Source organism: Dermacentor silvarum, chromosome 7 (assembly GCF_013339745.2).
Source record: "Dermacentor silvarum isolate Dsil-2018 chromosome 7, BIME_Dsil_1.4, whole genome shotgun sequence".
NCBI lineage: Eukaryota > Metazoa > Arthropoda > Arachnida > Ixodida > Ixodidae > Dermacentor > Dermacentor silvarum.
In genome coordinates, this window is record NC_051160.1 from 46,181,728 (window position 1) to 46,203,485 (window position 21,758).

At 48.4% G+C, this 21,758-nt stretch overlaps 1 protein-coding gene across 1 annotated transcript in view; it reads right to left on the minus strand.

The window, feature by feature from the left end:
• Positions 1 to 5,610: 5,610 nt before the first annotated feature.
• LOC119458843 (leukocyte elastase inhibitor) overlaps positions 5,611 to 21,758 on the minus strand; it is a 30,338-nt gene continuing 14,190 nt past the window's right edge. The window contains exons 5-6 of the mRNA XM_037720705.2: positions 19,628 to 19,771; positions 5,611 to 6,070 (exon numbers count right to left, since the gene is read on the minus strand). Coding sequence (XP_037576633.2) covers positions 5,738 to 6,070; positions 19,628 to 19,771 — 477 coding nt within the window. The 3' untranslated portion in view covers positions 5,611 to 5,737. The remainder of the gene's footprint in view (positions 6,071 to 19,627; positions 19,772 to 21,758) is intronic.

The window sequence follows — 21,758 nt, forward strand, 5'->3', positions numbered from 1 at the left end:
AACAGACGATCACTAGGTGATGATGATGGCGATAATGATGCCCTATTTAATGGCACAAACCAACTGTGGGGGAGGTGTGATACAAAAAAATAAAAACAATTAAAGGAAAATATAATCGGAGATGAGAAAGAAAGCGATAATAAATGAAATAAAATAGTGTCGAATAAGGTGGTCAGCGCTGCATAAACAGCTAGAGTAACTTCAACTTAATATTAAAAATACATCAAGTAAAGGGTTGTCGTGAAGAGTTAGCAAGGTAAACTTTGAATAATAAATAATAATATTATTAGTATTATTACTGGGAATTTGAATGTTTGCTAGTTTAATTTTCTAACTTCATAAGTTATTGAAGGAGGAGTAAATGAAATCATGAAAAACGGGAAGTATTAAAAAGGTAATCTTTTTGTGTCGCAGAGATAATTATATAAATGGCTCGGCAAATGTCCCTGTGTCTGTATCCTATAACACCGATGCTACAAGTAAGAGTAGAACAGTATCGCATAAAAGCAGCCCTAGATTACGAAGCGGAATTTCCAAGCATCATTTTCGTTGAGTAGAAAGGTGCCGGTACGATAATAAAAAGTTGCAGGCAACAGCAGGAAGGAAAAGGCTGAGAAAAAAAATTATATTTAATTTGTTTCCTTTTACATGTCGATCTGGCCCTTAGATTGCCTGCCTACCCGTTTTATCGGAATGTCGTTATTATGCCTATCACTTTACCTCTCCCTCCCCTCTCTCCCCAGCGTAGGGTAGCAAACCGGACCTTCCCCTCTGGTTAACCTCCCTGCCTTTCCCCTTTATTCTGTCTCTCTCTCTCTCTCGTTATTATGCCTCGAAGGTCCAACATAGGACAAATGCATGAGTTGGGCTTATGACCAGCGTTTGAAAACGACAATTAGGAGATGTGCAAGTGGTTAGAAGTGATTTGAAAGGCGGTTTAAATTCAGTTGTAGGGACGACGTGGGCCTGAAGATCATTCCATGTCACGCGCTGCGTGAGCGAAGAATGATCACTGAAATGTAACCGTGTGAACACGTGGTCGGGTAAGCACAGAATTCGCATGGCTGTTGGTCCTTTCGATCCGGCGGGCTGGCAGGATGAGCGTGTTAATTATTGGGTAGCAAGGAATGATAAAACCTGTGCAAAACGCGACGACGCCAATTTTGCGTCGGGAGGCGAGGCACGGTGTAAATCGAGCCGGGATTTTTAATGTCGAGATGCTTACAGCGGTGAGTCGAACGCCTTTATAACGAAGTGCTCTCGGGACCTTCAGATCCTTCATTATATACAGGACACTTCGTTGTAAAGGTGGTGCGCCGTATTGCTCACAATTGTGCAGGCTAAGCGCGTTGAACAAAAGAAAACATTTATTTAGCACGAATTCAAGCGAGACTTGGGGATATAAGTCGCACATTTCTTTTTAAGCACACTTTGACAAAATGTGTGACTGAAGCCGACCTTATTGCATCGAGGTTCGTAGCAGTGCTTAAATTAATTAATTAAATTATGGGGTTTTACGTGCCAAAACCACGACCTGATTATGAGGCACGCCGTAGTGGGGGACTCCGGAAATTTGGACCACCTGGGGTTCTTTATCGTGCAGCTAAATCTAAGTACACGGGCGTTTTCGCATTTCGCCCCTATCGAAATGCGGCCGCCGTGGCCGGTTCTGCGGCGAAACGCCTTTACATTATGTAATGTAAACTTTGCTATAAAACACTGTGCTCTCATTTTCCTCGCTTCAATATAGTTGTATTATGTGACCACACCTTCTTGTTCTTGTGCTTGTAATATCACTATATCAATGCTTTGTAAACACAAGCGGAGATGCATTACATGTGTTTTTTTTTTGTTATTCTATTGAAATGTATAACCTTAACATGCCTCCTTGTTTGTGATATTTCATTGTTTAATAACATGACCGCGCATATATTCTTCCTTCGTTGCCTTCTCCTTATGTAATGCCCAAACCCAGAACCCTTAAGGGACAATAAATAATGATGATCTATACGCACAGTAAAACTGCAGATCATTGAATGCCGCTATCGCATCCCTTGCCGTCAAAATTTCTGGTTCATTTACAGAAGGTTCATCAATGTTGCTTTCGTTAACGTTCGCGTCCTTTCCGCCCTAGATAGCTTTGAAGACGTCGTTGGTGGTAAGTTACGATTACGACATCACGCCGTCATCAACTGCGACGTATTCGCGGGCCGTCGCACACGCTGGTGCGTTACAGCAAGCATCGCACCGGTCGAGCGATTCCTGGAGCAGTGCAGCAGGACTGTTTCTCAAATCGTGGCACGCTCGTCAAGTGTGTCGCTAGCAAATCAACAAATCAGCATTCGCCAACGCCTAAGTTCCTTCGCTGTACAGGTAAATTCGTTGTAGTGCTCTTCGTTGTAGAGGCGGTCTCAATACATATGTAATATATAAGAATTCGGCCAGGACATAATCAATCATTCGGTATACAGGTCATTTCGCTGTAGAGGCGTTCGACTGCAATCGGAGGAGATGAATCGTGCAACTCTGTTCTGGATCGATCCGAGCGTGTTAACTTAGACTTGTGTGGATCGAGCAACGAACAGGCACATTCATGTTTAGGGCGAACGAGGGTGCGGTAAGCGAGTATATGCTCGAGTCAGTCGGAGCAATTGCTATAGATGTTGCGACGTAAGAAACCAAGAAAGCGATTAGCAGAATTCGTTACGTGACGTACGTGATGGGACCAAGACAAATCCAGAAAGTTGTACTAAACCTGTTTCACACGGTGCGATTTTCGACACTGCGTTTCTCGCAGCTACGATTTCCGCAAATGCGAATTTCGCGTTATACCGTTTCGCGTGCACCGAGCGCGGCAGCTGCGATTTTCGCATTTGCGAGCACCTATAGCGGTGGACTGAATTCTTGACGTCAGTTCGCTTCGGTGAAAACTAAGCAAAACTATAGTTAGAAACTGTTTTCGTGAACGAATTTTTTTGGAGTTGGTTACATCATAAAAAAATGAGTAGGCACGTGTATCACGACCCGCGTTGTTATAGTTTTCCCGTCCTCGCCCCATGTGCGTTTCCGCAGAGAAGTTCAGCACGACTAACATCGAAAAATCGCGCGCACGAGGGATCCGGCGGCCGATTTGTTGCACTCGCGAATTTAGAAGCGCGAAAACGCGAGCAAATTCACGCTATGTGAAACAGGCTTAAGTGACTACACCGCAACGGCAAGTGCAGTGTTATTAAGAAAGTAAGTAGCTGTTATAATCGCAACTTCGTAATTCCTTCATCACAATATTTTCACATTTAGTCCACCTTTAAAACTGCATGGGCTCGAGTCGGCTCTGTCTACGAGGTTCAATTCGACCTATACGTGGACCCGTAGGTCCATTCATTGCCACATTCGCCCCCGACAATTAATAAAACCATCCGGATCCCATGCACGCGCCGTGGGAGTCGGTCTAAAAGGCCCGATTCACACAGCCGTCAAACGCACCGTCCCGTTACCGTCACGGCACCGGCGTCTGTTCCCTCTTCGATTTCTCCTCAAAAATGGGACATTGGCAACGTCATTCCGGTATAAACGCAGGCGTACTGGGCGTTTTGCTGGATGGGCGGAGGCCTATAAGCGTGAGCGGGCTGCACGGTGCAGCCACCTGGTGACGCAGAGCTCAGCCAGCCAAACACAGCGCTAATATTGGTGTAACTATAAGTGTAAAACTGTTTTGAGCATTTGAAAATACGTGTTCACGATTATGCTGCTGCCGAAAAAATTTAGACAAGCAGCAAAGTATAGAACACATTTGGTCACTGCTATGTTAGCTTTCTGTTTGTCTGGTTGAGCCCCGCGCCGCGCAGGCGCCTGCACCCTGCAGGCCGCTCACGTGTTTAAGCCTCCACCCATCCGGCAAAACGCCCAGTACGCCTGCGTTTACCGGAATACAGGACGCGCTAAAACTCTTTAGGAAAAAACCGGCGAGGCAGCGTTGCCTCACGAAGGACGCCGGTGCCTTGACGGTCACTCCGGGACGGGACGTTTGACGGCTGTGTGAACTAGGCCTAAGCGAAACTAGTGTTGAGCCGGCGAGACGGAAACTGCGCAGCTTCGCAATAAAACCGTTCTTTGGTGGCGGAGATATGCGACACAGCCGCAACACCGTCTGAACGCTCAATTAATTAATTAATGGGGTTTTACGTGCCAAAACCACCATATGATTTATGAGGCACGCTGTATAGTGGGAGACTCCGGATGAATTTTAACCACCTGGGGTTCTCTAAAGTGTACCTAAATCTAGGTGCACGGGTGTTTTCTGCATTTCGCCCCATCTGAACGCTCAGACACACGAAACTCTCACGCGAGAGCACGTGCTATAGTTGGCATTCCGCGGCGAACGAACGCGCCCCGTAACTCGCTTCGATAGCTCTCGCGCGAATGCGCGTGCTTTTTTCCTCAATTAAGATGCCCGGCGAGCGCCCAATTAACCGCAAAACGGTAACTAAAGTGCGGTGTTCGCCTTAATTAAAACACCGCCATAGCCACCATCATTTAAAAGCGTAAACACTAAATTGCTGCGTCAGTCGTGATGCTAAAAAAAACATTTTGATTGACTCGTGATCGCTTCATTGATCGATCGAGGATCGCCCAAATGACCGGCTCCAGATTATGACCACCCGAGGCTCTTTAAAGGGACTCGAAAGGAATAGTGAGGTCTTTCCTGTCATCTTTATAACTTAGGTTCTGTACCACTCAAGCGCTTCCATTTGACCGAAAAAACATAGCACGAACTAACCGAACGATTTACTATTCTGAGGAATATTAAGGTAACCTGTATTATAAAGTAGGCGTCTGCGATAGCAAAGCGGTTGCTCTTACTGTGAGAGGACGCTTCGTAAGCCAGAACAGACGCGAAAACGGAAGACCAGTGGCGAACTTCCAGCTCCAGGTCGCAGTGACTTCATGGATTTGGCAGCGTCTGCTCGCCTGTGGATACATTGCATTCCAAAGGTACCAAAAAGACGCAACATAGCCCGTTTCGAGAAATTTTCCAGCGCCAATACGGCCCAATAATTAATACCTCGAAGTCCATGGCGTCACAGTGAAGCGCCGATGTTAAGGTGGCGGCGCGAATTCCATAAGTTTGAGCTTCATTGTCTTCTCTGGTAATGAAACCCTTTCTTCAATATGAATTTTAAAAAAACTGGGTTTTGAATGAACTCCCTATAGCAGCTGTAGTCTGACTGTTTCAGTGTTTCACCTTTATAGTCTCTTAGAAGGCCAGCAGCAGTTGCACTTCTCCTGAGTACTTGTGTTTCTTCTGAGAGCGATTAAACCAGTACCAGTCGGACTGCATGAAGTTGCAGTCTTGCATTCCAAAATCTTTATGTCGGTTGCAACGTGCAGATGTTGCCCCACGAGATGCCGCTCGAAGAAGAGCTCCGGCGCATGCTACACTGACATAGGTATTTCAAATAACCAAGATTTCGAAACTATACTCATATAAGAGGCGCTGCTGCGTGCTTGTATTGCAAGCACACCCGTAAAGAAAAAAAAAACGATCGCGGGCAGTCGGGTAAGCGTGGCATGTCACATGAAGCCCGCAGAAGCGCTTTCACACATAGTTCACGCCGCCCCTAGCTGCACGAAGCCTAACGTTCCTTTGCGAAGTGACGGCCGTCGCAACCATGTGGGGGCGCCACCATCGAAAGAGCACGCGCGCTATACCGTGCACGGCACTTGGACGCCACGACCGTCATATGTCCTGGGTGGCGCCCACGAAAAGTATGAGGTCCGTCTCCTGGTTCTTGAGGATGTAGATGAAAGGCCGGGTGTTGGCCGCGTCGCGGTACGCCTTGGGCAGCTCCTCGGTGTAGAAGTTTGTGAGCGAGAGCGACACCGCGGTGGCCGCCGTCACGCCCGTGGTGTCGATCGTCAGCGCCACCTTGTGTATGATGTCCGAGACGAACAGGTCCTGGCCCACGCCGGCCAGGTTGGCGTGCTCGTCGAACAGGTCGAGGAAGCCCATGTGCTTGAGCACGTACGAAGGCTGCACCATCTCCTCCAGGTGCATCTTCGGCACCAGAACCTGCGCGCACAGTGCGAGGTGCCGAATGAAAGAATGAATGATTGAATGAATTCGAATCAAATCGAACCTGTTTATTTGCAGGAAGAACTCAACAATATTCCTGCGGGAGGCAACAACTAAAGCTTAAAATGTGACGAGGTGTTGAACCTCCTGAAATATGGCGCAGCCGTCAGTGATGGACAGTGGTACAGGGAAGAAGTTATCACAAGTCATACAAGCACATATCACATGCTCAATTTCGTGAGTTGCATATAAGCTCAAACGAAACGTTTATGGCCGTGAACAACACATTCATTAGTTAATACATCAGTTATATACCGGTCTCTTTCCAAACATATCTGGCACGTCAATTTCAAATAGTTCGACAACAATATAGAAACAACTGGAAACATACAAAGGCCTGTATATCACTCTGTATATACGAGAGACATATACGAAGATATACAATGATTGAACGAATCGCTGAATAGGAGTTGAGCATGATACACATATACAGAAAGGCGTATTGCGCACTCCAAACATATCTAATAACATTTATAAAGTTGCCTATTTTCATAGTTCTTTATAGGTAAGCGACGCTCTTTACCGTAAATAATGGCCCCGCGTGGACCTGAATGTTCTGGTTATTCTTTTTGTATATCTGAATGTAGCATCGACGTTATTAAAATTTGGAGTGGCAAGATACATTTGACTTTGGCTTCTAGCGTCGTATTTTACATACTGTAACACTTGGCACCACAGTTGATGTTGGCTTCCATAAATTTCGCTCCCACTGATGTATACTTTATACGTCATATTGACAGTTAATTATTTTAGCACAATTACTACTGTTTAAGGCATATTAACGTTACTTAGAACAGTGTTCGCGTCTGTCATACATTTAGTGACTGTACAGCATCTAGCCCATGAATAAATTGTTCTAAGGAATGAAGGAAGGGAATATGAATGGAATGATGGATGGATTGATGGATGGATTGAATAATTGATGGATGGATGGATGGCATGTGTTGAGGTCTTCAGGTAGGAAGGGGCAAAGCTGAATCCTGAGTAGGGTTAACCGTGAGTGCACGGCCTGACATGTCACAAGCCGCCGATAAAACGGTCGGCTGCTCCGACAGCGCACGACAACACGTCGCCCATTGGCTGGATAGATATTGAGAGGATTCCCATTTGGCCATCGGAGCGGCGACAGGTGTCACCTTGCCACGAACGGAAATGTTCGCGACGCACTTTTCTCTCTCTCTCTCTCTAACAGACGCATCCTGTCGAGTTCCTACCAAACCAAGCGCCGCCTGTCGGCGTCACAGCTCACTACTCGTTCGTCCTTTCGACAAAGAAACACAAAGCGATCCTCGTCTCTAACGTCAGATGCCCCCGCCGCGATGCGTCTCCAGGTTTTTCTCCAGGCGAACGGGTACAACTCGAAAAAGAAAGTAAGGCGGTGGTCGGTTTCCGGCGCCGAGAGAGCAACACCTCACACCTCCTGGCCGGCCCCTAAAGAACGTCTGTCTGTCGTGTGGAGAGTTGCAAAACCGCGAGGTGGCAGCAGTCGACCGCCGGCCCTAAAGCCCGCCGGCCCTCTTGCAAGCGCCGCCGGCGAAACCTTCCGGCAGCGGTGGCGATCTGCTATCATGACTCCTCCTCGCCCGCTGACTCGCGGCGCGAATTAATCCTCGACAAACGCGTGTCTCTCTCTCTCTCACTTTCTCCCTCTTCCTCTTGGCTTCTTTCCTCCTCTCACTCCACTTCCTCCTCTCGAGTGTCCCTCCTCCACTCTGTCCGCGCGAGTAAATAACCGTGTCCGTAGGAGCGCACCGGAGGGGAGAGCTTTTGTGCGAAGCTTGCTTGCTTGCCCCCGGCGTGAGCCGCGAGGTTATGGGGCGCGCGGCGTTAGTTGGAAAGGGGACGGCGAAAAGCGGAAGAAACGGTGAAGGGTGGCGAGGGTGTGTAGTGTCGGCGGGGTATATCGCGATTGATCGGCGCCGCTCGGCGGCCGTCGTCGCTACCGCCAGCCGACGTTGCGCGCGGAGGGCTCGGGCAGCGTAGCGGCAGTTTCGCGGCCGCCGAAGCCGCGCCGGCATCTGGGACTGGGCGATCGCTAGCGCAGCTGCCGCCGCCAAGCGCCCGGCCTGCCGACGAGCTGGGAGAGATTTCCGGGCCTCTTTGTTTGCTCGCTTCCTCCTTTTGTTTCCTCTCGTCCGCCACCTTTTCTTTAAGAAGCGAAGGTTTATAGGCTCACAAGTGTCGGCGGTGGTGGTGGTGTCACGCTGAAAAGTGGGCCGATCCTGGCGATAGGGCAGAAAGGGTCCAAGCTCAATGGCACATACCAGGGACAAGAAAAGAGAAATAAAGAAGGAAAGAAAGAGAGAGAGCAAAGGAAGAGAGAGAGAAAGAAAATCACCACGAAGGTCAGATACACACACGACAAGCTTCGCTTACCCCCATTTTCTCGACAGGGAAAGGGCTAGTGATTTTTTAAAATTTCTCTTGAGGTTTCGTCTCACCTATATTATTCCGTACAGTGCGGCGAATGTCGGGCGTCAGTCAACCCAGAATTAAAGAGTAACGGAAGGAGAACTCCTCCGCTGTCACATCTCTGATCCGCCGAATGAATAATGGAACCGTCACGGAAGCGTTAGCAGCGCGCAATGGGCGAGACCTTCCGATCCCTTCTTCATGGAACAGGCTACTGCCTCTCCTTAACTTAAGATCGGCTAAAACGAGCTCTTTAGCGTATAGTTTTTCGCTGCGTTGCAACGAAGTTAGTGGGGCGGAGCATAGACGATCTTATAGATGATAGACGCGCAGCTCTTCGGCGCCCTGTTCCGCCGTTATGCGACGGCGTCCCTCGGCGTAAACGAATGAACGCGCACAGCGAAAGATGAAAGAGCGAACGCGCAGCGTAGCGGGGGATGAAAGACGGCAATAGCGAAGAGAGCGCAAGGAGGGAAGCGGAGGAGGAGGGTATATATGGCAAAAGCGTAGTGCCGCGCTAGACGCGCTCTGCGGCGACGATTGCTACGAGATGGCGCCAGAGTAGCGCACGTCGTCTGTTCACCGATGACGCCGTCGATGATGCATGCGGCGAGCGCGTCCACCGATACCATATGTGGAAACAAAGCGCTGCATGAGCGGACGTCTGTCTGCGGCGGCTGCTGTGAATCGCGCCCACGCGTCACCCACGCGCTGCCTTTCGCGATCTCCCGATTAGCGAGGCTGTCGGGCCACACTTCGCTCCGTTTGCAACGTGCCGCACGAATCAGATTGTCCGGGCCAGCCAATATATCGCGAAATGAAAACACGTATAAAGCTGCGCTCAGATTTCGCATTAAGGAGTGTCGTAATCGCCGGCGTACTTTTCAAATTTTCTATTCATAATTGGTGCGCCGCTATCGTGCGCTGTTAGACGAAAAAAAAAAAGCAACTTAGTGCGCCGTGAGATGAAGTTAACGTGGTCATGATACACCGCGAACGCAACCATGCAACCATTCTCGTGCATACGAATTAGCTGTTGTATATACTGTGCATTTGGTTGTTACAGATAGAATACGGTAGCGTTTCCTATTAAATTAAATTATGGGGTTTTACGTGCCAAAACCAGTTCTGATTATGAGGCACGCCGTAGTGGGGGACTCCGGAAATTTAGACCACCTGGGGTTCTTTAACGTGCACCTAAAAAGTACACGGGTGTTTTCGCATTTCGCCCCCATCGAAATGCAGCCGCCGAGGCCGGGATTCGATCCCGCGACCTCGTGCTCAGTAGCCCAACACCATAGCCACTGAGCAACCACGGCGGGTAGCGTTTCCTATGGGAAAATAAAAACATATGCGACATAGCCGATAATCTCTTATGCACATATGACGATCCCATAGGAAAACCCGTATGTTCCTGTATGTTCATATTTAGCGTTACTGAATATCGGTCGCTTTTCCGATAGGCTTAACAGCCCAAGATGGCGGCAATGAAACGCTTGATCCGGTATTTTTCATTCTCACTCTCTGCCTTCGTTTCTCTCTCTCTCTCTCTTTTCTTTGTCTCGAGTTCATTCTTTCGCGCGTCTTCTTTCTCTTCCCCTTCCCTGTCTTTTATTCACGTCCCTGATTCCTTCGTTCTTTTATTTTCACTCTGTCGATTCCCTTCGGTCTTCCCTTATTTCTTTGTCTTTCCTTTGTCGTGCCTTCGTTCCTTTCCCGTCTGCATGCATGCCCCCATCCCTTCTGTTCGAGGACCTTCCAGCTTTTCGTCGCCTTATGGAGATGGTCCGTGATGGATGGGGGAGTAACGGGAAGCGGCCGCTAAGTCCCGGAGAAAGCTTTTTTGCGGAACCGAGCTTCGACACTCCGACGCGTGGCGGTGCTGGTGGTCGTTGTGGTTAAAGCTTCTATTCTGGTCGCACTCTCTCTCTCTTTCTCTCTTTCCTGCGTGGCTGCAGCATGTAGTCTACTCCAGAGGGAAATTCCGACGGAGGCCTCGGAATTCCTTTCCTGTTGTACGTGTACGCGTTTCGGGAGCGGCTGTGTCGAAGCTCCTGCAGCGCCGTTTCACAATTCACTCTGAACAAGAGGGAGTTTCGTAAGAGTCTGTGCGTGTGCGGAATAGGGGCCGGGACGGATGACGTCCTGGAGGTTTGCCATGAAGTTAGCGGTGGGATAGTCAATTGTTGCGCGGCTTAGTTCAACACGTCGTGATTGATCGTTCCAGTATGTGCCCGTCGCGCTGGTGGCTTAGCGACTGTGCCGTTAATAATGCTGATGAAGTCGCTGGTTTGACTCCAAGGGGCGGCGGCCTCATTCTAATTAGGGGGATGGGGTCGGAGGTGGTCGGAAAAAGAACTTTTCGAGAACGCTTGTCTGCCGGCCCGGGTTTCGGTGTAGCCTACTGAGTATCCCGCGAGGGGTTAAAATGGATTTATGTAGCATTACTTTCATGTGTACGTACGCTTTGTTGTATTTTGTATAACATTGTAACTGTAGAAATATAACGATCCACGATGCTTGCGTACTATGCGGAAATCAAGCACCACTAACGTGGACCACGTTCGTGAAGCAGCACTGCTTTTTTTAACTTTTTTTTTTAAATTCGAAGTATTATAGAAACTTATGCGTGATGTACCTCGCCTGAAGTTTGTTTTACAGTTACCTTTTTGAGGCATTACATGCCTATCTGTTTGATTTCATAACAATGTTTCCTGGACACCTGTATGACTGTATTTTGTTGTTGCTTTTCTTACTGCTGCAGCTGCCTTAAGTTATTTTCTCATTTTCTAACAATGTTGCTAAATATGCGATGTTGTGCTATTATTTTAGTGCCCCCCCCCCTCAATAAAATAATGATCCATAAAGAAGTCTTGAATGTATCTGAACAAAATAAATAAATAAATAAATAAATAAATAAATAAATAAATAAATAAATAAATAAATAAATAAATAAATAAATAAATAAATAAATAAATAAATAAATAAATAAATAAATAAATAAATTGCGCATCTCTGTATGGGTCTGTATAGCCACGTCCGTACTGCTTCTTCGTGCTGAGTTTTCTGCGTTCTTGACCAAACAAACTGTGGCAGGCCCGACGTGTGTTCATATTATGTATGTCTCTGTAAAATTTCAAGAAGACGGACCAAGAACCACGTCAACCTGTTACGCATTAGCTTTTTTTTTTTCTTTCTTTTTCTCGGGTGAAGGAATACCTCAAAATATGAATAGATTCGATTTTCTGGCCTCCCAATCTGACGCCACTCCACGAAGCTAATGGATGAACCCCCCCCCCCCCCCTCCCCCCGAGAGCTTACGACGAACATGGTACAGCACATAAAGCACACAGCCTTCTGGTGCACCACATAAATACTCGTGAAACTGTACGACTCCACCAATTAATACGCAAACTCCGGACACATGGAGGAAAGCAAGTGTTTGTTTGTATTGTTAACTGCCTCGGCGCAAACAAACTGAATGTGTTACTCGGTCACGCGTCTGTTTGCCGCTCAGTGTTACACCTGTATAGGAGACCGCACGAGCCGCTCGTTCACTGCAACAAAACGTGCAGCTGTATCAAAGCGGCCACTTGAACCAATGAGCCGTTAAACTCCCTCACCGAGAGGCGTTACAGTCCCCAGCTGCTGCGCGTAAGAAAAAAAAAAAAAAAAGAAAAAAACTAGAAGTTCTCTAACTCTCGCTCTCAATTTACGGTTACGCTTTCCCTCTCGTCTCATTACAGGCGGTGAAACTCGGCGGCGACCCATCGGCCCCCAATCCACGCAAGCCTTTGGTTTTTATCTGCGTGTGTTCGTAGAGATCACACACACACGGCAGCAGCTGCCTTGTGGTTCGGCAGGAAATAAAGCGGACGCCTTCTGCTGCCGCTGGCTTTATACCGTGCTTGTACGCTGCATAACAAGGCACGAAATCGTCTGCAGTGACTTCTGCAGCAACGAGGCACGGTGTCGTCTGCAGTGACTTCTGCAGCAACGAGGCACGGTGTCGTCTGCACTGACTTCCGGAGAACGAGGCGAGGTGTCATCTGCACTGACTTCTGCAGAACGAGGCGAGGTGTCGTCTGCACTGACTTCTGCAGAACGAGGATTGGTGTCGTCTGCGCCGTCTTCTGGAATATAACGAGGCACAGAATCGTCTGCACTGTCTGGGTGAGTGTACGGAATCTCTCCTTAACCAGCCGGCCTTTCTCTCCCCCTTCTCCCTCAGCTTTATGTTTTGCATATATTATTATTTAGGAATTTCCGGTCGCGCGACTGTAGCGCCAACTATGCGTGGCGCTGTGGTCGGCGCCGCAGCTGGTGATGGTGGCGTTCGGGCCAGAGGATGGACCACCTGTCCAAAATGGCGTGGTGGTCCTCAGAGCACGCCGCATTGTGTTCATCTGTCAAAAATCTGCTTCAATACAGATTTTAGCAAGTACAGCGCACGCAGGCAGCTAAGTGAACACGGTTCACCCTGCGGCAACTTCGATTTAACCATGTGTTCTCCGATGGTCTGTCAAAGAATTCAGTGCAAGCTCGGCCCACAAACTCGCACTGCGCCTGCTCTTGGCGCCGCCGCGTTCCGAAACGAGAGACTCCGACATCGGAAGAAGTTCGCCTGCGCATTGACGTCACGAGATTGAGCGAACGTCATTGGCTCGCGCATATATTGAAATTAACTTTTAGTTGGGTAGCGCTAGCTTTTCAGCTGCATTCTTAGGTTGTCGCCGATTCGAATACATTCATACAACTGAAATGCATTGGAAACGTAGAAATGCGCTCAATTTATCAAACAACCGAACCAACTTAAATAAAATTTGTTCAATTTAAGGGAGAAAGCTAGCTTTTGCCGATTGTGGTTGCTCATTTTGATTCATATTGCTTAAATTGTTTTGCGATAATCGTCCAAATTCTGTGAACCTAAACAAAAAATTGAAGCACGAAGCTTACAGCTTCTAACGGCACCACAAACGGATGCCATATTTTTCTTGTAAACAGCACGTGTTATATAGCGTCTGAAGCGGACCAATCTCGTGTATACGTCCTCGCTTGTGCGTCCTCCGATATGGTCAAAATCGCTGGTCTTAATTTATCACACCAACGTCGTCGACAACGGCCGCTAAGGTTGCAAAGAAAACGGTACATGTCCAAGCGACAATGACGTACCCCAGGCTTCATCGCTCGTCTTACCGGGTGCTATATGCACCGAACTTTGCCAAGCTCTAAGTTGTTGAAGCTCCTGATCCCGATCGCCGAATTATCGTACGGAGCATGCGTACTTCGACATTTTCAGATCTCATAAGCAATCGGAGATGCCATGGCATAAAAGAGGAGGGTGATTTAGTGAAGAGAACAGAGGAAAAGTCGCCCGGATGCTATAACCTGCTACTCCTCAACGTGGTAAGGGAAAGCATAAAACGACGATATAGCCTCCGAGACGGCTTACTGCCTGATCTCTGAGGTCGTGATCGCGGCATATAGTTTCCTATACTAAACTCACTAGAGGACAATCTGGTGCCTCAGTCGTTCTACCACCATTGGAGTGATGGGTAGTACGTACGCGGATTTTTCTACAACTTGGAATGGCTTCGTCGAGAAAGCAAACTGCAGATTATATTATTATTCCTTGTGGTTCAGCTGTACACCCTGCTAGTCGCACATTTAGATAGAGCTGTAGACAATTTTGCGTTGACAGCTACATCCGTTACGTTACATAATTTAAACTGCATAAGTATATGTCTCCACACTTCTGAGCACACGTGTCGCTAGATGAGGATGGCCTTTGGGCAGTGACGCTGAAGCGGTGACCATTTCAGATATTTTAAGGAGTTATTTTTATTTGTTATGTTCTGAAAGCAGTGTATACGATGGTTTAAATTAAAGGGTAAAAGATGCGACTAATTACCACACGGTTAATTCGACGTGACAGTACAGTCGACTCCCGCTAATTCGACCCTTGCGGGACTACAACATGTGATCGTATATAACAAATCGCGGTAAAATGAACGAATTCAAATCGTTATTGCTTGAAGTAACCTGTAATGTATTTACGTTTCTTGCAGCTGAAGTGCGACTCAATCAATATGAGGCGAAGAGCGCCGACATGCTTAAACACTGCTCGAGCGTTAAAACACGTTGACACGACACAACTAGGAATGGATGGCTTCACGGTATCATCACAGACTCCCTCCCCCCCCCCCCCCCCTTTTTTTTCCTCTAAAAGATATTACAAAAAAAAACTTTCACGCCTCCTTGGGAAGAAGTAGCGACATCTGCTGAATTTCCCGCGTTTTGAAGATTTTAAAAATCTCTGCACGTACGAGGCGCCGCCAAAGTTGGGGGGGGGGGGGGGGGGGGTCAAATAATCGTAGCGGCGTGCTTTCCCGTTGGAACTAAGCGAGCTTTCTTTCCGTGGCAATTAATGCGACTTCCCACCGAAACTTTCTAGTGCGTTCGAATTAAGCGAGAAGTCGAAATAACCGAGGTCGAGTTAACGGGAAGTCGACTGTATCAGGTTCAAACAATTCCCTTGGTAGGGTGCAGCGCACATACCAGCGGCGCGCGCGAACAGCAGCGTCACGTATCTCCAACAAGCCTTTTTTTTTTTTCAACCTCCTTGCGTATCTCTCTAATAAGGGAAGGATCAAATTATAACTGTGTGTGTTGCGGTATATATTCCGTGTCCTTGCGCCTGTGATTGTACCTTTTCTGGTTGATCACGCCGTGTCTCTCTGGGCTGCCTACTACGAGGGTATATATAACCTGAAATTGTGAGCAAGCTTTTCGATTCTGGGAACGTCAAAGAACGAGCGTGCATCGCGTCCCTTCCATTTTGCTTACACACCGCTTGCCAGGTAGCGGGTTCTAGCAATGATGTCAGTGTGGGAAGTTACGGCGCAAGGTGCCTGTATGCAGCACAACGGAGACGGACACACAAAGAACGAAGCTTGTCCTCCGCGAGCGCTTTCGTTGTATAATCCCCGCCAGCTCGGACTATGGCCGCTCGCGCTTTTGGCTCTCGCGCTGATCACGCACGTGGGAACGAGGTCGAGACGGCAACGAGAGCGCGCCATAAGTGAGCACGCAATGCGTGAGCTCTTCTCTTCTTTGCTTTGGGGACGCTTTTGCTCGAATGCGCGGGGCGACTGCTTCGGGTCGCGTCGTCTTGCGATCGTCCGCGCGCGAGGCGACTCGTGCGTAAACCTATATTCAGGTTTTTTACGCGATAGCGTTAAGGGCCCCGTGTCGCAGAAAATCCGGCGTCGGTGTCGGCGTGGCGCGCCGGCGTCGGTGCCTGAGGAAAATCATCCCGAACCACCCCGACCACGCAGAGGCCCTTCGCGTGGCGCAGACTCGTTAGTGAAATAAGCTAATTTCTCAAAGTAAAATCCGCCAGAAAAATCTTAAAGTACGACTTAACCGCAACCTGCAGACACGATAGCGTCGGATTGTAATTTGAATGTACGAGAAAATATAATTCTGTTACGAGGAAACTCAAACACAAACCCCTTTTCCAGCATTTCTGCCGTTCATACAGCGGCGCTCCCCGGTCGGGGTTCCTTCCAAAAAACACCTTCCAGATGGCGTTCGCCTCTTCGGTAGCGTAAAAGGGTACCGGCGCGCAGAGGCGAAGGTGGAGAAAAAAGCTGCAGTTGCTGGGAAGCCTGACAAGCATTCAGGGATCTTTGAATGCTATCGCGTTCCACTATTAAAGGCGAAGTTTAAGCGTTCTCCATTTTTTTTTGTCTGAACTGCTGATGGTCCCCGAGCACGTACCGAATGTGTCTTAATTTCCCGACTCCCTTGTTATACCCAGACCCAGTTGGGCTGGATACCTTGCGTATAATTATTTTGAGAGTACCTAAGAAGCGACTACGGAAAATATTCATCCGGAATATGAAGCCAGACGCATCGGGGAATGTGTACGGAAGTGGTCAGTTTCTGTGGAAATGTTTCGCTAATTCGCTGTAGGTATAGTTGTGTCGTAGCAGGCGACGAAAGACACCCATGGATCGAGTGCTTTTCGAATTAGTTGATACGAGAATCCAGGGTGCAGCGTCAATATGCCAGCCTACCACGTCGTGTTACAACTTTGGGTCTGTGTTTACAGGACAATAGAAATGCTTTTGCAACAAGGACCATGAGAAGACGGTTACTTTCTAACACGAAGATGCGGACTGCCTTCAGCAAGTTAACGTGTTTGAAAAAAAAATGAGTTTCTCACATTTGGAACATAAGGATCGGTAATAAAAACCGACTTGAAAGGCTGTTATGTCTTTGAGCAGCCTTCTGGTCAGAGGAGGTTAAGCAAATGAGACAGGGGGTTTTCTCTTTCTTGCATGTTTTTTTTTATTCTTTTTACGCTGATTTAGCTCGCGAGCAGAGAAGAACAGAAGAACCTGATAGGGCGACCATGTTACCTTTCATAACTCAGTCTACTCCTATTGCTACTGATGCTACCACAGATAAAGTGCGTCGATATCAAATTCGAAAGACGTCAATCTTGTTCGTAGGCGTGCCCCAAGACAGATAAAGGTTTCTTTTTTTTCCAGAAAATTCGCGATGGAGGTTGCAAGCAGATGAAGGAACGGTGCCCTCTTCTTTCGTTTCCGCCTCCTACAGCTGCAGCGCACAACGTGTGTCCGAATGTAGTCGGTGACGAGCCATGAATTAAAACGCTACGTGTGCGCTGTCCAGCTCAAACACAATTTGCATAGCTACGCCAGCCAATTTGGTGAGCTCATTAACGCGACAGCTTTAAGGGCCCCGTGTCGCAGAAAATTCGGAGTCGGCGTCGTGGCCGGCGTAGGCGTCCCGCGAGCGAAAAATATTCTTTACGGCACTAAAGGTGCTCATACCTTGCCTTACATTCTTTACAAGTTATTCCTCGGAATTTTGAGAATGACAGCGCACAAACAAAATGTCACCAAACAAAACGCTGACAGCGCATGCCCTTTATGTTAAATCTTCTCAGACTTAAACATTAACAGTGCGAAACAATGAAAGACGATCGGCCCACGCAATAGGTCGGGTTTCTACCAGAAAGCTCGCATTCGTGCATAGCGTTCGCCGCCAGCGTTTCCATGGAAACACAATGGTTACATAAGCTGAAGTTGCCGGGAAGCGTGAGAAGCTGTGAGGGATCTTCGAACGCTATCGCGTTCAACTCTTAAAGGCGAAGCTTGATAATGCGTCCTCCAGATTTTTACCTGACATCGAGCGGTTGAGCTTGTTCCAAATACAGAGCTATAAGGAGTAAGGATAGTAGTTTTATCAGCTGTGTAAACTTGGACATGCAGCAGCACCAGCAACGCGCAGAACTGTTGTCGACACCGTCGGCGTTTTGCCCCCGTTCGCACCGAACGCGCGCGGCGTTTTTATGTAAATACGCATTTAATGCCGCAGCTAAACGTCGCCTCCCGTCCCCCCACAGCCTATCGCGCGACGGAAAAAGCTGCGTTTGCTCTCTATATATGAAAAGGAGGAAATAGACGCTTAATTCTGCAGCCCTTCAGGGAGCACGGCGCAGAACGCGCGTTTGCTCTCCGACGTGCGTTCGCTCCTCGTGAAAGCGCGCGTCCCTCGAGCCTTTTCACTCGCACATGCAGCGTCCGGAGCGCGGCGACGATTTCATCGCCGTTGACGTCATACGGAACCTCACGGCGACGGCGACGCCGACGGCAGAAAGCTGCTTTGGAGTGTCCATATATTTGCTATCGCAATAAAAAAAATACGCCTTATTTCATCCTGTGAAAGTGGATGTATACAGCGAAGCTTTGCCGACGTTACACGAGCACCACCACCACGAGGCGTCGCACCATCGAGGTCAATGCAGGTTTCCACGACCTCGTTCACGCCCTTTCCGTTGGTGCTTCGACGCCGCGGTGCACGTTCGCGGCGTCCATATACGCTTGCTCGTAGCCCGCGTTCACGAAGTGAACGTCACTGTAATCTTTTTTTTTTTAACAGTCTTGCCCCGATGTCGATTACGGTCGCAGCACACACTGCGCGACCGATGCAACGGACAGGCATACATCGTATTCGTCTGCGCACGTTCGTCACGCGCAAACGGAAGTGTGCCCGAGTGCAGCACATATCCTCGCGTTCTAGTATAGACCCTCCGCCTAGCGCAAGTGCGTTATTGAACCAATTTAATTTCTCAAAGTGCGTCACAAAATTGGTAAAGTACGACTTACGCACGACCTGCAGACACGATAGCATCGGCTCGTAATTTGAACGTACCAGAAAACATGATTACGTTGCGCGGAAACTCAAACTTACACTATAGTTCTGGAGACGAAAATGTTTCTTTGTCGACGCGACAGCGTGTATACAATTATAGTCGGGTACAACTTTAGAAGGCAGCGGCAATTGCCCCGTCAAATGCGGATGGATGCGAGCCTCCACCAATGGGCGCACACTATATAGACTTGCGTCATGAGCCGGACGGCCGGTGTCCCGGCCGACGGAGAACATGGTAGCCCGCGCTTCAAGCTGGGGCGAGTCGCGTCAGCGGGACTATTTCTTTAGTCGCGGTGGAAATCGGCTGCTGCGCTTCGGTCATCTGGGCGGGGCCTCTCCTGTCTTCTTAAGTTGTACCCGACTATAGCTGTCGAAAATTTTCTAGGGTATTCACGTACACTTCGCTGTAAAAAGAATGTCTCCGTTTCGATTGGGCTTTGTGTCACTGCTTTCCGGATGAAGCCTGAACGTCTAGGCAAATTTTATGGGGGATCCTGATGTCGCTGCTCAGCCAAAGGCAACATTTTAGCCTGGAACAACCTGCTTTTATCTTACATTTACTCTAGCATTTACATTAGCAAAGCAGAGTCGTTAAGCTCTGAATGGACTTCGGCTGGTTCGATGCTCTTTCAGAGGTGAAAAGCAGGTGCCCTGCCCCCCCCCCCCCCCCTTTTTTTTTTTTTCCTTCGTTTTTTTTTTTTTCGTGGTTGGAGCTTGCTTGTAATGCTTGGAGATTTCGTCACCGACTGCATAGGACGATGAGGCTCTCTGCTCGCGTGTTCCATCTCACAAAGCTGATGACGTAACGAGTGACGTGCGTATTACAACCCGCACCGATATGCGCTCGCCGGTGTCCTGCAGCTTGTCGAGCAGCCGCTCGTACAGCTCGAGCGAGAGGTGCTTGTGGAAGCGTCGCAGGCTGGGCGCGTTGTCCGCCATGAAGAGCAACAGGCTCAGCTGACCGCCGCGCAGCGGCACCTGCGAGAGGCCGAAAAAAAAAAATAGAGAAATTGCATGCGAGCAATGCGTTAGATCAATGTGGTACTACGTAAGTTCAACCTGTCCGCATATACTAATCGCCGTTTATTAACGCGATAGTGTTACAGGCCTCGTGTCGCAATGAATCCGGCGTCGGCACCGACCGTCGTTATGCGAAAAAATCCGTGGTTGCTCAGTGGCTATGGTGTTGGGCTGCTGAGCACGAGGTCGCGGGATCGAATCCGGGCCACGGCGGTCGCATTTTCGATGGGGGGCGAGCATAGGATACAGGAGGTTACGCTGGAGGTAGTGGATAAGTACAGATATCTTGGAGCGTAGATAAACAACGGGGCTGAGTACCTAACGGAACATGAAAAATATGTAAAGGCTAAAGGTAGCAGGAATGGAGCTGTGATGAAAAATAGGGCACTGTGGAATTACAATAGGTACGAAGTGGTGAGAGGGATTTGGAAAGGGCTGATGGTCCCTAGTTTGACTTTCGGCAATGCGGTCCTGTGCATGAGATCAGAGGTTCGAGCAAGGTTGGAAGTTAAAGACTGGCTCTGGGAGCACACGGAAGTACACCAAATCAGGGGCTACAGGGTGACATGGGATGGACGTCATTCGAGGGCAGGAAAGCCAGCAGCAAGATAGAATTTGAGGAGCGATTGAGAGAAACGGCAGAAAAGCGGTGTGCAAGGAGAGTTTTCAGTTATTTGTACATGAGGAATGTTGATACAAGATGGAGGAAGCGGTCCAGAAAATTGTCGATCAAATATTTGGACTGCAGGAGGGGTGCAAACCAAGAAAGAGCGCTTAAGAAAAAGGTTTAAAAAAAAAAACAGAGCGGGGTTTGTGGAAAACAGGGATGCAGACGAAATCAGCACTGGGAACATACAGAACTTTCAAGCAGGAAATTGCCAAAGAAAATATCCATGATATTTCTAGGGGAAGCTCTTTGTTGTTTGACGCCAGGACGGGAGTATTGCGGACTAAGATGTACCGAGTCAAGTACCAAGGTATAGCAACGTTGTGCTGTGCGGGTGGAGAAGAAGAGGAAACGGCTGAACACCTCATACTTTTCTGTAAAGGGCTTAACCCTATATACAGTGCAAGGCAACGGGGCTGATTTTTTCAAAGCATTGCATGGGGTTAAGGGGCAGTGGAGGCAAAATAGGCATTAAGCGGGTAGAAATAACCAAACGGAGGTTATCTGATTGGTGGTTAAAATCAAGGCAAGGGTGAAATTTCACCCACCACGAAGTACAAAATATGTTAATAGTCACGGCTAGGTGGCGTGTGCTACCGCCCCATTTAAAGGGTTCAGCCTCATCCATCTATCGATTCATCCACGGCGCACAGAGGCGAAGGCGGAGAGAAAAAAAAAAAAAGCTGCGGTTGCCGGGAAGTGTGAGAAGCAGTCAGGGATCTTTGAATGTGATGGCGTTGCACTCTTAAAGACGAAGCTTAAGCGTCCTCCAGAGTTTTAAGTACTGGAACAGCGCAGACGTGGACGGGAGCAGCAGTGATGCTAGCGCCGTGTCCTGGCGCTTCCCTCAACCACAACTCAACCTATAGTAAGGTGAAAGATAGGTTGTGGAAAGATAGGCCGGTTTTTGCATCATGAGGTCATAGCAGCGCGAACTAAAACATATACACAAAGAAAGAGACACACCTGGACATAGCGCATTGTCCCCGTGTGCCTCTTTCTTTGTGTATACGCTTTAGTTCGAGCTGCTATGACCTCATGAGAACTCAAGCGCAACGCATTGTAAATGTTTTTATGATGTGTCATTCTTCTCGCAGAAAAGGAAGAAAACGAAGAAGTCCACCATACGCTAATGATTGCTACTGCCAGTGCCTTTACGCAGTGACGTCACTGCCACAAGGTGGTTTCGCATTGCACGCCTTTGTCTCCGGTGTTCCGATAGAGAGTGCTTGCCTGTCCTGTTACAGTTTACGGAATACCGGAACGTGGCAAACGTGA